Source organism: Setaria viridis, chromosome 9 (genome assembly GCF_005286985.2).
Source record: "Setaria viridis chromosome 9, Setaria_viridis_v4.0, whole genome shotgun sequence".
NCBI classification, from domain to species: domain Eukaryota; kingdom Viridiplantae; phylum Streptophyta; class Magnoliopsida; order Poales; family Poaceae; genus Setaria; species Setaria viridis.
Window position 1 is genome coordinate 41,048,449 of NC_048271.2, and position 16,434 is coordinate 41,064,882.

The following is a 16,434-nucleotide window of genomic DNA, read 5'->3' on the forward strand; positions in this document are numbered from 1 at the left end:
GCGGCTCCGCGGCGGCGACTCCGGATCTGCGGCGACTGTCCCCGAGCTGCTGGTGACCGTGCCCCCGGAACCGGAGGGTCTTGTCGTCGTGCTAATTACAATTTTACTCGTACCAAAAAAGAACCTATACTCTATACCACCACCTGGTAGTATTGTGCACCGTAAAAGAGCTCTCAAAGATAACATGACCTTGGGTGGAATTTTGAATTTATTGCCAAGTAACGATTTTTCTTTAGATAAAGTAAAGACTAAAGACTCACAAACATCAGAATTTTCAACCTTGGCGGCTAGAATTTTCAACCGCTGGGATGAATTAAGAGCATAAGTTTTTGCAATCTAGTAAAGGTATAGTAGACTTATCTGAATTTTGCATATCAAAATAGTTCTGCAAACAACTCAGATCTTCGGTTAAATGAACTGAAAAGTTTTGGGAATGGGCAATGGGTATGCCTGCCCCTTCCCATAAACTCAATCTACTACCATTGCACTAACGTAGATCTCCTGAAATCAAGTGGCATTTATACATTATACGGGCAATTAAGAGCGAGATAGAAAGATTTAAAATTTTGATGCAGCAACAATTAACATGCCATATCAAATTCGCAAAACATGTGCATGTTTGATTCGCAGGGCATGCTCCACAGAGATAGCTAGGTAACCCCTCCAGTTCTATGACTATAAGATCTGGCCACCTAGCATAAACACATTAGCAGAGCACCTTCGCTGCCAGGTAGGCCACTAGGGCGATGACAAACCCGGCCGGAAGCAGCCTGCAACCGGTGCCGCGACGCGCCTTCCGCGCAGCCCGCTCGGTGGCGTAGCGCCTGGGGCTGGTTTTGAACAAGGCGCGTGGGACCCGTGCGCCGCCGAGCCCGGGGCCCTTCATGGTCCGGCAGGTGAGCGCGCACACGGCGCCACCGAGGAAGGCGACGGCCAGGAGCACGAGCGCCAGCGTCGTGTACACGGCGGCGCCGCGGCCGCGCATGACCCACGCCGCGGCGTCGCTCAGGAGCCTCTCGGCGGCGACGTCGGGGAGCTTCTCGACGACCGCGGCGACGAGCCACCCGTAGACGCCGTTCAGGAGCTTCGCCGCCGTCTGGATCCACGGCCCCGAGGCGTCGACCGCGGAGCCCGCCGCGCTCTGGGCCGCCGCCGCGGCGCCGGCGGGGAGATGGTCCACGGCCAAGGCCCGCGCCACGGCGAGCCAGGCCCAGAGGTGGGTCATGAGCCATGCGGCCGAGGCTCTGGTCGCCTCGACGACGGCGTCCCTCGTGACGGCCGCCGGGAGCATCTCAGTGGCCACGGCCTTGGCCGCCTCGACGACGGCCGAGAGGTTGGCAATGGGGATGACCATGGCTGCTGGTTTCTTCCCTCCGTCCCCTGCTCTGCCCTGTGGCCTTGGTTTGCTTCGCTCTCTCTTCGGATGCTGGTGGCGAGTGGACGTGGATGGAAAGACCGGCGGGGCTTAAAGTCGGCGCGAGGCGGTAAAAGGGAAACAGCTAGCAAAAGGTGGGAAAGGGAGACAAAGCGGCGCCCACTCGATGGGTTACCGAAGAAAAGCCGCTTGCTTAGCCATGTTGTGCTGCGCATGTGACCGTGCACAGTTGTGATGCTTTCACCGGAGCAGGGTGCACTAGTGGGAGCGTGGTTAAGAGTAAAGATGGGCGGCCCATCACTAACCCGCCACTAGCCCGATTTGGTCCGGCACTATCAGGCACAACAGCGGCGGTCGCGGCTCCCCAATGGCGCGGTCCCCAGCGGCAGCAGCGATCGGCGCGGCTCCTAGCTGGAAGGAGGCAGGATCCATCTTGCCGCCGTCGCCATCTAGTCGAGCAATAGTCGCAGGGGCCACCTCGCTGCCGTCGCTGTATCACAGGGGCAGGCGGGGAAGGGGAGCAGGGAAGTTGAGAGGAGGGAGAGCAAGGGGAGGAGGGGGGCCGAGGAGGGGAGCGGGCGAGCTGCAGACGCGCCTTGTTCCGCACGCTCGTCGGAGTGTCGCGGTGGTGAGCTAGCGCCGTTGAGGGAATGGGGACGGAAGGAGATAGCGAGGCGTGGGAAAAGTGGGAGGGAGAGGAAAAAATGGTTTATATACTAGGGTTTGGTTGCTGGGCTAGGAAATACGAGTCGTTGTCGGGTCGGCCCAAAAATCGTGCCAGGCCTAGGCTGGCACTACGTGCCGAGATGGTGACCTAGGCACTGCCCGATGCATAGTGCTAGGCTGGCCCAGGCACTATTCATCTCGGGTCAGATCATAATAGGGTCGTGCTTCTTAGGGTCGTGCCTCGGGCTTCCCAGTGGGCCTGGCCTATTTGGCCATCTATAGTTAAGAATATCCCATGGTCAGCCCAAGCCTAGCTTATGCAGTCATTTTGGCTGGTGATTGATTTGCCGCAGTAGCTAGGTCTGTATTGGTTTGATCGTGTTCGGTTGCCTGCTTTGCTTGGATACAGTCACCTTATCTTTGGTAGGGTGAGTTTAACTCCATCTCCCACCATAGCAGAGAAGAGTAGGTTCGGTCTTCTCTCAAGAAAGAAAAATTGCATATTTAATCAAGTAGAGGAAGATTAATTACTCCATCACCAGCCAGCTTTGATCTCATTCATTTCTTCAATTCATAGGGTGTAGCGCTGTACCATGCTCCGCCTGCTGCTCCTAGGCCACAACTACTTCGAGGCCACACACACCATAACCATCCATGTGTTATCCTAATGCTCCTCCGCCTCCTCTCATGTTCCAGATGAACTCAGTTTAGATGCTGTCTAGCTTTGATTCGAGGGTAGGAGCTCGATTTGGACTTTTTGGAGCTAGATTTGGTGTTGTGGAGGCTTGATTTGTGTACTGAAGTGCTGGATTTGGTGAACGAAGAAACAATCAAGGTCAGCTGCAGCTATTTCCTACGGTCCGCGGTGGCTGAAGCCTCGATGGGGGAGGAGGACAAGCACCTCGATGGAGTGGGCAAAGCCGACAGCGGTGAAATCGACGAGCACAAGCGCCGCGCCTTCATGCACCACACGCTGGCGGTCCTCCGGCAGCTTGTGGAAGAGCAGGAGAGCCCGAGCCGCCGTGTGCCGCACGAGCACCACTCTGTTGCTGGACTCCAGCACCTCCCTCCGTCGGGGGCGCCGGACGTGGCTAGCCTCAGCAGCACCGCCGCTTGTTCCCTCCCTTGTGCATCCCCATCTCAAGCATGGCATGAGGAGGTAGGTGAGGCAGAGTAGCGCTCCGAAGGTGAGTGGAACAACAAACTCAGCTCCACGGGGCGCTAGCTAGGCTGCATAACGGAAACGGACTGATTTTCATTTCCAGCTATGCAGACCGGATCGGCTTTTTTGCATAACCTAAGCCTGGCTAACTAGCTTCTAAACATGGGTGGTCTGCACTACACAAGTATGGACGGGTAATGTACCCTACAATCACTACCTTAATGTACAATATAGCATGGATCAAATCGAAATTTTGAATTTTGGACGACTACTCAAAAGTTTCATTTCAAATTTGACAGTTGGATGCGAATCAAATGGTATAGGTCTAAGAGTCATCAAATAAATCCCGCTTCAAAACTAATGATGCCCCGCATTCCCAATAAACACATTGTGCGGTCGATTTGACGAATTTACGTACCGCAGTGGCGAGATCAGTCCCATGTGATTAGTTTTGTTGGAGGAGATTAGGCTGTGTGATTTCCCTGTGAAATTTAATTAACTAGAGAACACCATCCTCTCACGCGCCACTCTTTACCTTCTCTGCCTCTTCTTCCTCATGCTTGGATAGCTCCTGCCGCCGAGCCCGCACGCAAATACCGCCTCCACCCTAGAGCATCCCCCTCCCCTAACGACTTTGATGAGGTTTCCCTGTCTCAACCCACCGCCTTACCAACCAGCTTACTCTTATCATCTCTATATGGCATATCCAAACGTTTTACTATATTAAATTATACTTTCAGGAGTTTCCAAGATTTGCCTAAATATGGTAAACTAGTCCTTATGGTACAAACGTTGCCGATAGATAAACAAACTAAATCTCAGGACACCTTACCGTGTGAATTACTAGTAAATAAAGTCAGGCAATGAAGTGCATTGACAGCAATGTAAATTTGAATGACAAATTTTTTAGGAAATTGAAAATTCACAAACTAAAAAAAATAAAATGCAGACCAAATCCATACATTAGTGCTGATATGCTGACTCTGCAGCTACATCCGAACTGAGAACAGGAGATCCAGCCCGTACATAAGATCAACCGAGTAACCAACCAGATAAAACGTCCACGAAAATGGAACTGATACAACGAGCAGTAACACTGGAATACGGACACGGACAGAGGAACAGAGCGTCACAGGAAGGCAAGTGATGCAGCCGCGGCAGCTGGACCGGCAGATCCGAGCACGCCGAAATAGAGCGCCGCGTTCGCCTCGAACGCAGAACGAAGAATCATGAGGCCGCCGCCGCCTGGCGCCACCATCATGGCCCCGGCCCCGGCCGCCGCCCCGGCCGGCATGCAGCAGCTGAACACAATAATGCCCAGCACCGCCGCGACGGCCGCGACGGCGACGGCGATCTTGGCCTCGTTCGGGACCTCGAAGCGGGCGGCAGCGGCGGCTGCTCTCTTCGAGGCCGGGGCAGCCGCGCGGAACAGGGCGGAGAAGAAGCTCGCCGCCGTGCGCGCGGCTCTAGTAATCGACGCCCATAACGCCGCCGCGGCCTTCTTAGCTGCAGTGGCCACCTGTGAAGCAACGGAGCGGACCTTGCTCACGAAACCTCCCATTGCTAATGAATGAATGAATGAATGGCTTGAGGAGGCGCAGAGGTGATGATCGAGAATATTATATTGGAGATGGGAATATGGGAAACCACCGATCTTGGGTCTGAATTTATAGGGCAAGTGCTCTGCTTGTGCTTCATGCTCCTCGAGCAACTCGTGGGAATGAATGCAGGCAGTAATATTAGCATTCAGGTCTCTAGGCCTCGATAATAGCAAGGGTTTTGGAAGTCCAAAAGACAGTTCCCCAGTATTTAATCACTCACTGGTAATTTCAGGGGGTGTTTGGATACACCCATTAAAGTTTAGCACCTGTCACATCGGATGTTTGGATGCTAATTAGAAGTATTAAACATATGCTAATTACAAAACTAATTGCACAGATGGAGTCTAATTCGCGAGACGAATCTATTAAGCCTAATTAGTTCATAATTTGACAATGTGGTGCTACAGTAACCATTTGCTAATGACGGATTAATTAGACTTAATAGATTCGTCTCGCGAATTAGCACAGGGTTCTGCAATTAGTTTTATAATTAGCTCATGTTTAGTCCTCCTAATTAGCATTTGAACATCCGATGTGACACTGCTAAAGTTTAGCACCGAGTATCCAAACACCCCCTCAGTTGATGAGGATAGCAAGGGTTTTGGAATTTCAAAAGGCGGTTTCGTAGTTGCAGCTGTATGGTGCCTGTGGTTCTAAGGCTGCTAATGGTTCGAGAACCGTCCAAAACCAAACCAAACCATATATAAAACAAAATTAATTTTAAACCACACCAACCAATCCATTACTCTTATATATCTAAACCAAACCAACTAAGTGATGTCAAAGATCACAAACCAAACTAAACTCATATCTTAAACCGGTTCAAACCGGTTCAAGCCACTTAAAACCTTTTTTTCATATATATCATATGGTTAGCTTTCGACGTGAATCCACACGTAGATCTGCACGAAGTAGCTGATTGTTATTCTAAGACATCTCCAACAAATTTCAATTAAATTCGCTAAAATTTTAAGGTGTGAACGTGAACATGAGGTTTTAAGTTTAGGGTCTGACTTTTGATGTGGGGCCTATGTGTAGATCTAGCCACGACAATCTGCACAAAGTAGTTAATTGTGATTCTGAGATATCTCGAACAAATTTCAGTTAATTTCGCTAAAATTTTTAGGTATGAACGCGAGATTTAAATTTTAGGTGTGAATGCGAGACTTTTAACTAGATCACACGTATAGCCATACTAATTTTACTATTACTGAATATTTTAAATTAGTCAAAACAATTCCAACCAGCTCAAACCATTACAATTGCTAAACCAAACCAAATCTAACCATTATATATGTCACCCCAATTGTCCACTAAACCAACTAACCCCAATTAAGAAAATCAAACCACAAAAATCGGTTGAGATCAAACCATTCCCAGCCTACCTGTGGCTGTGGACTGTGTGTAGGCTTGTAAGTTGTAGCTGTACAATTTGTAGGGACGTTTGGTAGCCCGGACGAGCGTTGGGCTAGGCTCGGCTGCTGCAACTTGATTTGTTTGCTAGTCTGTATGGGGTTAGAGGCCAGGCCTAGGAGATGCAAAAGAGGCTCCCAGCCTGCATCGCGTGGAACGTATAAATCAATCGTTCCACGCAGTGCAGGTTGAAAGCTACCGTTACGGTGACCCCTAGTAAGCGTTTTTCCCTCACCTCCATACCGCTAACGCTTGCTGTCCTCCTCCACACCGTCGGCACCCGCGACCCCCTGCCCCACCGTCGGCAACCAGGAAGGTCGCGGCAGCGCTTGGAGGCCGCAGGGGCGCGGAGGACCCCGTCCCCGCCACCGGTCGCTGCCGCCCGCAACGCTCCCCACAGCCAGCGACCGGGAGGGCCGCGGCAGCGTGGGGCGCGCAGAGGACCCCGTCCCCGCCGCCGTCCGTCTTGCGTCTGCAATTCCTTCCCCACCACCAGCCGTTAGCGTCCGCAGCTCCTTCTCCACCGTTGGTACCCACGGCCCCTCCTCCCGCCGGCACCCACTGTCCTCATCCATGCCACCAGCCCAGCAACCCTTGCCCCACCGCCGGCTGTTGCTCTCTCTCGCTCGCTTGTTCTCTCTCTAAATCTGAATCGGGGTGGGGATTTAGGGTGGGTTAAAGGATGATTTGGGATTAGGAAAGTGGCGGCCCCTCCTCCCGTCGGCAGCCGCGGTCCTCTTCCACGGCGCCGACGCCGGCGCCCGTGGCGGGATCGGCGGAGAGACGAGGCGAAGGGAGATAGAAGAATGGAGAAGGAGCAAGAAGGTGGTAACTCCACCTTGGCCCACATGCAAGGTAGTCACATCAAATCATCCAACCCAATAAACACCCTCTCAGTCCAGCCAGCATCATAAGGTGCAGATTTGCCAATCAACGTCTTTGCACCCCTTAAATCTAGCCTATCTGACTCGAGTCTAGCTCACAGGCCCAGCTGAGGCTGAACAGGCTGCCAAATGCGCCCTAGTGCCCCTGCCGGTCAGGCCCAAAGGAGTACAGGACTAGCGCCAAACTCTAGCCCAGCAGAGAGGCGACGCGCGGCGCGGACGAGCCCACGCCGATTGGCATTTTCGCATGAGCGCCGCCGGTCGCCTTGGTTGAGAATATCTGCGACGATTGGCTTTTCTCCACCCGGCGCCGCTACGACTCGCGTCGAATCCTTGTCTGACGAGATGGCCACTCGCCGGACTGCGACTCTATTTCCTCCGCGCCGCCGACGAACTGCGCGAGAGCCCGGTCGAGACGGTGACGCATATACATGCCCTTACCGTTGGTATGTGAAGTTCAAAATTTATCAGTACTACTCTATGCGTAATTTTGCCCTCTCAGCAACTTCAAGTTCAGACTTTTTTTTGGACTAGGATCTTCATTTAGGGTGTGTTTGGTTAGTTGTATTATTTGATTCATGTATGAAATGTTTCAAAATAATAATGATCCTTTTGTTTGGTTGGGTGAATTGGACCAACTCATCCAGGATGAGGTCATCCCACTTAATACATTATTCTACTAATTAGAGTGAACCATATAATACAAGTAAATTGGTTGAACCACACTATTCAGGATCATCCATGCATGCATCATGTGGTGCATGCAACCAAACACACCCTTAATGATCTGCATATTACAATCAAGTTCTAGACATCGCAATACCGGATCGGGTGCTACATGCACATTCATGTGCAGCTTACAAGTACTGGAGGCTAGTTTGGCACATTCGTGTGCAGCTTTATTACAAGAACGATGAGCAAGCAAGTGGAGCAAAATCGTCGAAACTTCAGATTGTTGGTTACTCATATTGGACCAAAGAACAACAAGAACCTGAAAGGCTAAGGCTTTGAGGAAAGACTGGGATTATTCCAGAAAATAAACTTGTCAAATCTAAACCTGAATGGTTTATCCTATTAATTGATCAGCTGAGCAGAGAGAGTAGAGCACAGTTGTTGTTTTGCCTATGGAGAGCATGGCATCTGAGAAATAATGTTGTGCATGGTGATGGTAAAGCTTCGGTTTATGGGTCAGCTAGGTTTGTTGTAAGCTATTGGCAGTCACTATTACAGATCCGGCATGGTAAGGAAAATGATAGAAAAGGCAAAGTACCAATCTATGATAGTTGGAAGCTGGAAAAGGAACAGAGGAATAAGGCTCTGCATGAACAAAAGAGGGAGTGGTCTGTACCACCACAGGGATGGTCGAAACTGAATGTGGATGCATCGTTTGATCCAATCTCAGGGGAAGCAAACCTAGGAATAATAATTAGAGATCATATGGGAAAGGTGCTCCTGTCATCATGGAAGCACGGTTTGCGTTGCGGGTCGTCTGTAGAGGATGCCGAAGCTGCGGCCTGCCTCGAAGGGGTTCAGTTGATTAATGAATGGATCAGGAAACCAACTGTGCTCGAATCAGATTGCCAAAATCTAGTGCTTTCCCTGAATTACGAGTCCGAAAATAGAGCAAGCTTCTCCAATATTGTGAAAGAAATTAAGTCTAGTCTATCTGTAATCTCCGAGGTGAAAGTGTGTAAAATTGGGAGAGAGTGCAATACAGGATGTTGTGTGCTTTAGTTGAGTTTGACTTATGCGTTGGCGTGGTACAGCGCGGGTTGATGCTCCAATCCAACCGGCCGGTGTTGTTTTTTTATTGTTTGCCCAGTCTGAATTTATTCTTCTTTTTAATAATATAATCAGCAGGTCTCCTGCCTTCGTTTTGAAAATGAGTTAGCTCAGTTAGCAAAACGTTGTTTGCATTCGGCGGTTTGGAGAGATCGTGCTCCAACCTGTGTTCATGAGCTACTATGTCATGATTGTAATCTTGTATCAAAAAAACGAGATGCACTCTTCTTTCTCAAAAAAACGAGATGCACTCTTCTTTCTCAAAAAAAAAAAAGATCAACAAGAACCTTGCAGTCTATCTCTAGCATCAACCGTTCCACACCTAGATGGATAGCAACGCCGTCGCGGCTTCAACAAGATCTGCCGTCGCGGCTTCTAGGCCAGCAGATCGGAGTAGGCTGAAATACAACGCCGGGTTCGCCTCGATCAGCTGAGAGGCCCCGCCGCCACCAGCTGGAGCCTTCATCATGGCCCTGTCGCGACGGCCACGACGGCGATGGCGGCCTTGACCCCTGTCGGGATCACCACACCCAGGAGCTTCTCCACAATCGGGATGAACGGGACTAAAGCCTTGATATCCTCGACGATCGACGCCGCCGCGGCCACATTACTGGCCGCCGCGGACGCGAGCTCCGGCAGCGCGGCCAAGGTCTCCCGCACGCTGGCAGCAGGGGCGGCGGCCGAGCAGGCAGCGTCGAGGGCGGCCACGACGGTGGAGGCGAACGACGAGGCAGCGCCCCCACGGAGAGCGCCGCCGCCACTCGGTCGAACTTGCTCTTCGCGGCCGCGGCAGCGTCGCTGCCGAGCAGCTGCTTCACGAGCTCCACCACCTTGATGCTGGCCGCGGTGGCGGCACACTCCAAGGCCCCGTAGGCCGAGACGACGGCCGAGCAAGAAGCAGCTGCGGCGAGGCCGGCGAACAGCCCGGACACGTAGCTCACCGCCGTCTCGGCCGCTTTCTTGATGGACGCGAGCGCCGTGGATGCCGCTTTAAGGGCGCCGGCCTTCTTGGCAGCGTCGTCCAAGACACCACCGCCGGAATAGCTTTTCTTTGCATGAACGGCGGCGGAATCCCAGTCACCAAGGAGAGTGGAAAACAAGTCGCCAAGCTTGTTCGTGAAGCCCCCCATTGCTAACCTAAGCAGCCGATCTGTATTTTTAGTTTTTTACCGATCGACAACGTTGGCCCTTTGAGCTCGATATATACTCCCATTTGATGCTTTTGAGTATAAAAAAACAGAGACCATTTGAGAGTGCACGGTATTGTGCGTCTCTGTGTACACGCATGGGGAATCGCACTCGTTAGTTTGGCCTTTTCGTTTTCCAAGGCCAGCTCTTGCGTTGCATGGGAATGACGATCGGAGCCTCGGAGGCCCGCTAGATCTGAGCTTCAAAATTGGAATGGCGCTTCCAAAGTCCCAACCAGCAACCAACTTCAGCGGCAGCTCAACGGACATAAATTTTTCATATGCACGTGAGATCACATGAGCTATCCGATAGCCATTCATTTTTAAATCAATGGTAAGATGAATCATAGGTGAAAAGTACATGATTTAGGTGGTGAATCAATAGTTAGATAGAGAGAAATCAACGGTTGAGATAAATCATATAATCACATAGATTTAACTTTTTTATTATTGCACGTAATGGATCTATATATGTTTAGAATTTTGACTTAATATATATCTTGTTCTATCAATTAGTTATTACATTTCTATCTTTTTTTTGCATCGATCACACATAAAACATAGTATGTGACATGACCGATGGCTGCTGCTACTGATTTGCACATGCACCTCACGCAACAATCGTATTCGCCGGGGCCCAGCACACAGCGTGGGCGGATTTGATGGATAACAAAAACAATAATTATTTTACACTCCTTGAAAGACCGAATAGTTTATCATAGATCCACTCTCTTGCATTATTCATTCAACTTGGGTGGACAAAGTCCTAATAGGTGAACTGAGCGTAACTTAATGTTTCTAAGGATGGAACCTACTCATCAGAATTTGAGTCCTCAACTCAACTCGGCACTAATACTTGCATTTTCCTGACTTTATTCTAGAATTTAACCGGCACCGGTAGTTCATCAATCTCAAGAATTTACCGGCTCAGTCTTTCGGAGATGCCCATAGAGGTAGGGTTGTGTGTAGGGACGAGTGTGCATGCGTGCTTGTGAGTGTATATGTGTGATTCGAAAAAAATTCCTAATAGCAATATCCTGTATATCCTAAGCTATATTTTATTCTAAAACACAAGGTCTACAATGCCTCCACCCTCCCAGTCCATGGCCATATATGCTTCTCAACGGCACACGCCAAACTCAAACCAACGTCTGCATGCGACCCATGCGTAGCGTCTCTCTCTCTATATAGGGCTGGCCGCACGAGCTTGAGCTCCACGCGAGCATCAGCCAACAGAAAAGCAGCAGCTGCAGCCAGCAATGGCGGAGTCCTCCTCGCTCTGCGGTTTCTTGGATCTCCGCGCGGCAGCGCCGTTCTTAGTCGCGGCCGTGGTGTTCTACCTCCTGACGGAGCAGCTGTCCTACCGCCGTAAGAAGGGTCCCCTGCCCGGCCCGCCGCTCGTGGTGCCCTTCCTCGGGAGCGTCGCCCGGCTGATCCGCGACCCGACGGCGTACTGGGACGGGCTGGCGGCGCGCGCCAAGGAGTCTCATCTCGGCCTGTCGGCGGAATACTTCCTCGGGACGTTCGTGGTGTTCATCCGCGACGCGGAGCTGAGCCACCGCGTGCTCACCAACGTCCGCCCCGACGCGTTCCATTTCATCGGCCACCCGTTCGGCAAGAAGCTCTTCGGCGACTACAACCTCATCTACCTGTTCGGCGACGAGCACAAGGAGCTCCGCCGCCGGATCGCGCCCAACTTCACGCCGCGTGCGCTCTCCACCTACGCCGCCATCCAGCAGCGCGTCATCGTCGCCCACCTCCGGCGGTGGCTCCACCGGAGCGAGCACGACGTGCCCTTCCGCCTCCGGGTGCCCTGTCGCGACATGAACCTGGAGACGTCGCAGACGGTGTTCGTGGGCCCGTACCTCACCGCGGAGGCCCGGGAGGCGTTCGCGAGGGACTACCACACGTTCAACGTCGGGGTCATGGCGCTGCCCGTGGACCTGCCGGGGTTCGCGTTCCGGCGCGCGAAGCAGGCGGTGGCGCGGCTGGTGCGCACGCTGACGGGGTGCGCGGGGGAGAGCAAGGCGCGCATGCGCGCGGGCGGCGAGCCGTCGTGCCTCATGGACTACTGGATGCAGGACACGGTGCGGGAGGAGGACGAGGCGGCGGCGGCGGGGAACCCCCCACCGCCGCACGCCAGCGACGAGCAGGTCGGGGGCCACGTGTTCGACTTCCTGTTCGCGGCGCAGGACGCGTCGACGTCGTCCCTCTGCTGGGCGGTGTCCGCGCTGGCCGCGCACCCGGGCGTGCTCGCCCGCGTCCGCGCCGAGGTCGCCACGCTCTGGTCGCCGGACTCCGGCGAGCCCATCACGGCCGCGCAGGCGGCGGAGATGCGCTACACCCAGGCCGTGGCACGCGAGGTGATCCGGCTCCGTCCCCCCGCGACGACGGTGCCACACATCGCCGGCGAGCCGTTCGCGCTGGCGGAGGGGTACACGGTGCCCAAGGGCGCCACCGTGTTCCCGTCGCTGTACGAGTCGTCGTTCCAGGGGTTCCGCGACCCGGCGGCGTTCGACCCGGACCGGTTCTTCTCGGAGGAGCGCCGGGAGGACGTGGAGTTCCGACGCAACTTCCTGGCGTTCGGCGCCGGGGCGCACCAGTGCGTCGGGCAGCGCTACGCGCTCAACCACCTGGTGCTCTTCATCGCGCTGTTCGCGTCGCTGGTGGAGTTCCGCCGGCACGCCACGGAGGGGTGCGACGACCTCGTGTACATCCCCACCATCGCGCCCAGGGACGACTGCGCCGTCTACCTCAAGCAGCGCTGCGCCGAGCTGCCATCATTCTAGCTCAGCTGATGATCCTCTTTGGGTTGGTGGCTGGGCACCATCGTCGAGCAGCACACTCACTGTTAGTGGAGCCATTGTAATCTTTCCTGCATGTTCTCGAGCGTGTGCGACCACCGGGGACCGTCGTCACAGAACGGCCGCCGGGACGATCGAGACAAGCTATTCCCTTGTCATTGTTCATCATGGTGAGCCTCCGTGTTTGGCATTATCGATGTTTCCGTATCTCGTTGGTTGCAGTTGTGTTTTAATTCATTATCCAAATAAAAGCACGTGCCATTTTTGTTAAGTTACGCACACGGATCTTTTTTGGGACCATACCATGTGTATGTCCGAAAGTACAGGTAGATACGAGGGCGACATTGCCATAAACAGTATGCTTGAACCGTGGACCACGCCACAGTCCCGGCCACCGCCGCGGCGTATGGGCAGGATGTCGACAGCCACGTACGGTGACCGCAGCAGCGAGCAACGCTCAAAGGTAAGTTAGGGCACATTTGGATCTTTTGACAGACCTTGCCTCGCCTAGCCAGGCAAGGAGCGCAGCGTCTCATGTGTTTGGATAGTTTGACAGTTGCCTCGATTTCTATGAAAGCAAGATTTTTACTTGCTTGCCCGGGTGAGCTGGAATGGCTCTCCTCCGCTAGCAAGCATGGCCTTGCTTGGTAAGGAGAGACTAGGCTAGTCAGCAAGCAAACCAAGCGGCCCCTTAGGTAACCGATGAACCACGCTGCGCGGCTGAAACTAACTATATGTTGCCTTATGCCGCGACTGGGATTATCTTCCACGGCGAGGGTCAAGGTTGGACGAGAGGAAGAGAATGGTCATGATGGCTGCTGCCATGTACGTAGTTCATGACCGATTGCAGCCTTGCAGGTAGCCAAGGGTCTGATCCTAGTTGGTTGTAATTAGGGGTGGTAATAAAGAGTCCAAAAATTTAGCATGGAAAATTTAAAAGAGTGGGCTAGAAAAGGACCGAACTGAATTTTTACATGTCATAGGCTAAAATTGATTAAAAGTTGAGTTGGATTGTGAAAGAGCACGCCATCCATCCTAGTTGTAGTTGGCAATAGTGATATTGTTGAAGGCGTTGTCTGTAGTTCGAAAAAATTGCTCAGGAATGAAAACCGCCTGATCTTCACGCGATGGATCATGGCCACACAGAGCGTGTCGCTTCATTCATGGAGGCAAATGATGTTTTAGTGGTGCAAGGAACTCGAGATTATGTTGGTGCATTCTTGGAGGCGCTGCCTGCGCACCCGGACGTGCTCGTCCGCCCTACTACATAAAAGATGAATTAAATACGTTATTAATCAACTCTCAAATTGTTCATTTGGCAGCAAAAACTTGACAGGTGGGTGTGGATGCGTTACCGGGATAACACGTAGGCAAAAACATGCCATGTAGGCAGCTTACGTGTACAATTAGCGCTTACGTGTAAATAAAACGTGAGCAGCACTATTGCAAAATTAGCTCTTTGTTTATTTATTACTCCTTTTATAATTGGGCTTGCTACGTAGGTTGCTTATATTGCCGAAGAAATTTTGACGGAGAATCATAAAGGGTTCTTATACTGCTTATCTCCTTCACCTAATGTAGCAGGAACAAATAGGGAGATGAAAAGGGAACGAACAGGCCTGCTTGCTGCGTGTGGCTGTGTTGCAGTGCTGGAGAGGAGCACCAGCACATGGAGGTGCTACCGCGCCGGAGCTTCTTGGGCTGCGGCGACCGGCGAGCTTGACGCACAGCTGGAGGTAGTGGTAGTCATGGTGGAAGGTGGTGCAGCTGGAGCTTCGATGCTGAAATCCCGTCGCGGGGGAGCTTAGCTGGGCGAAGGAGGGCCGGCGCGGCTATAGGGGGAAGTGGAGAAGGTTTGTGCAGCGGCGATTTGATTTTGCTTGAGGGAAGCGGCGTGAATCTTGGCCAGAGGTGGCTCTGCTCGTTTCAGTCCGAGGAAGAAGAAATGAGGACCAGGAAGCGGGATGAGGAGGAGACCGGCCAGCTTGCGAAGGAGATAGCCGCGGAAGTTGCCGTCCATGCTCAAATAAATGGTAGAATTAGCAAGGAATTTTTTTAAAAAATATTGGCTAACACGTAAGCCGCCTATGTGACATTTTTTTTTTTGCCAGCGTATCAACCGTGACCCATTCACACCCACCTACCAAGTTATTGTTCCCAAATAAATAATTTGAAAGATGATGTACCTAAGCATACCCACTCGCTAAGTTTATGTACTAACGACGAATTTATTTGTAGGTGCATCCCATTTTTTGATTAGGGGCGAATAAAAAAGTCACCCGCTCAACGGGACTACTTAGCTTCCGACTCGCTCCTAAAAAAGCATTTGTAGGGGTAGGCAGCAGGCTATGGGACAAGCCGCTCTGAAAATGGCGGTGATGGGTGACTGCTATATATATATACTTATGTGCCCACCAGCAGATATGGACAGTCCCGGATATGGGTGTTGGGGGGAAATATTAACGACCTCCTAATGCCGCTTAAAGCAACAGTCATGAAGGTCCAGGCCCACCTGCGGTAATTACGATTACCGCCGACCCAGTAGAGGTAGAGAACATCCCACTCCGTCTCGCCCGACCCAGGGCCCCGGGGTCGGACCATCCCGACCCCTCGATGGCGAGACTCCGCCTCGCCCGACCGCGGTCCCAGGGTCAGGAGCGCCCGACCCCTCGCCGCAAGGCTCCGCTTCGCCCGACCCCGGGCGTAGGGGGTCGGACTCATCCGGGCCCACGAGACAAGTGTCCACCTCGGGCGCAGACCGACGGACGAGGGCGCGGATCTTGTGGGCCCCCTCCAGCGGTCTCGACATAAATGCACCGCAGCTCTGGCATGCAGAAAGGAGCCCGCGCCCCTCGACGTGACCCACCACAAGTACCCGAGCGGAACACTGTAGCCACGACCGCACAGGCTACAGTGGCTGCAGATCCCCCTGATTCGCAGCAGGGCACTCATGGCTTGCGCCGCCCGGAGCAGGAGGAAGTCGCGCCCGTCCTCGCGCCCCACGCATCCGGCGACAGGGACAGGACGTCCGCCTTCCGCGGGCTGTCAGCAGATGGCGGGATCCGCCGCCTCCCCCAACGGACACAGGTGCCACAACGAAACACCATCATCACGCCTGGCGGCGACAGCCGTCGAGGAGACCATCGACGGGACGCGACGGCGGCCGCCCTCCTCCGGCAGACGCGCCGGCAGGAGCCGAAGGCCGACAAGGGCGCCGGTGGCCTGGGGACTTGGTCCCTCTCCTTGTGTTGTATTCTACCTAGCTTTGTTTATCTCTTTTACTTCTCCTAATAGCCGGTCTCACCTGTAACCTTGGTGGCCTCCTTGCGCTATAAAAGGAGAACCGGGGGCCTGAGACTGGAGGACTCTAGAGACAACTCAGCACAACAGGCTTCCAAGCGAACAGAACACACTCACACCCACTTAGAGCATCAGTGCACACCCAAGAGACCTGGGATCAGCTCCCTCTCTCGTACTCCTGTAACCCCTACTACAAAACCCCGCGTGGGCAACACGAGCAGCTCCCGATACTGGACGTAGGGCGTTCCCTTGCCCGAACC

The 16,434-nt window shown here is 53.2% G+C and overlaps 3 protein-coding genes across 3 annotated transcripts; 1 reads left to right on the plus strand and 2 right to left on the minus strand.

Annotated features, from left to right (window-relative positions):
* Positions 1-421: 421 nt before the first annotated feature.
* LOC117836756 (uncharacterized) lies at positions 422-1,478 on the minus strand. Its single transcript, XM_034716243.2, has one exon. The coding sequence runs from the start codon at positions 1,352-1,354 to the stop codon at positions 707-709; it is 648 nt and encodes a 215-aa protein (XP_034572134.1). The 5' UTR covers positions 1,355-1,478; the 3' UTR covers positions 422-706.
* A 2,664-nt stretch (positions 1,479-4,142) lies between these two features.
* LOC140221418 (uncharacterized) lies at positions 4,143-5,154 on the minus strand. Its single transcript, XM_072291009.1, has one exon. The coding sequence runs from the start codon at positions 4,762-4,764 to the stop codon at positions 4,333-4,335; it is 432 nt and encodes a 143-aa protein (XP_072147110.1). The 5' UTR covers positions 4,765-5,154; the 3' UTR covers positions 4,143-4,332.
* A 5,842-nt stretch (positions 5,155-10,996) lies between these two features.
* LOC117837101 (cytochrome P450 710A1) lies at positions 10,997-13,600 on the plus strand. The gene is made up of 2 exons (XM_034716687.2): positions 10,997-13,044; positions 13,201-13,600. The coding sequence occupies exon 1, from the start codon at positions 11,330-11,332 to the stop codon at positions 12,857-12,859; it is 1,530 nt and encodes a 509-aa protein (XP_034572578.1). The 5' UTR covers positions 10,997-11,329; the 3' UTR covers positions 12,860-13,044; positions 13,201-13,600.
* Positions 13,601-16,434: the final 2,834 nt, after the last annotated feature.

Coding starts and splice junctions, on each gene's coding strand:
- LOC140221418 (XM_072291009.1), bottom strand. CDS start 4,764: ATGGGAGGTTTCGTGAGCAAGGTCCGCTCCGTTGCTTCACAGGTGGCC.
- LOC117837101 (XM_034716687.2), top strand. CDS start 11,330: ATGGCGGAGTCCTCCTCGCTCTGCGGTTTCTTGGATCTCCGCGCGGCA.
- LOC117836756 (XM_034716243.2), bottom strand. CDS start 1,354: ATGGTCATCCCCATTGCCAACCTCTCGGCCGTCGTCGAGGCGGCCAAG.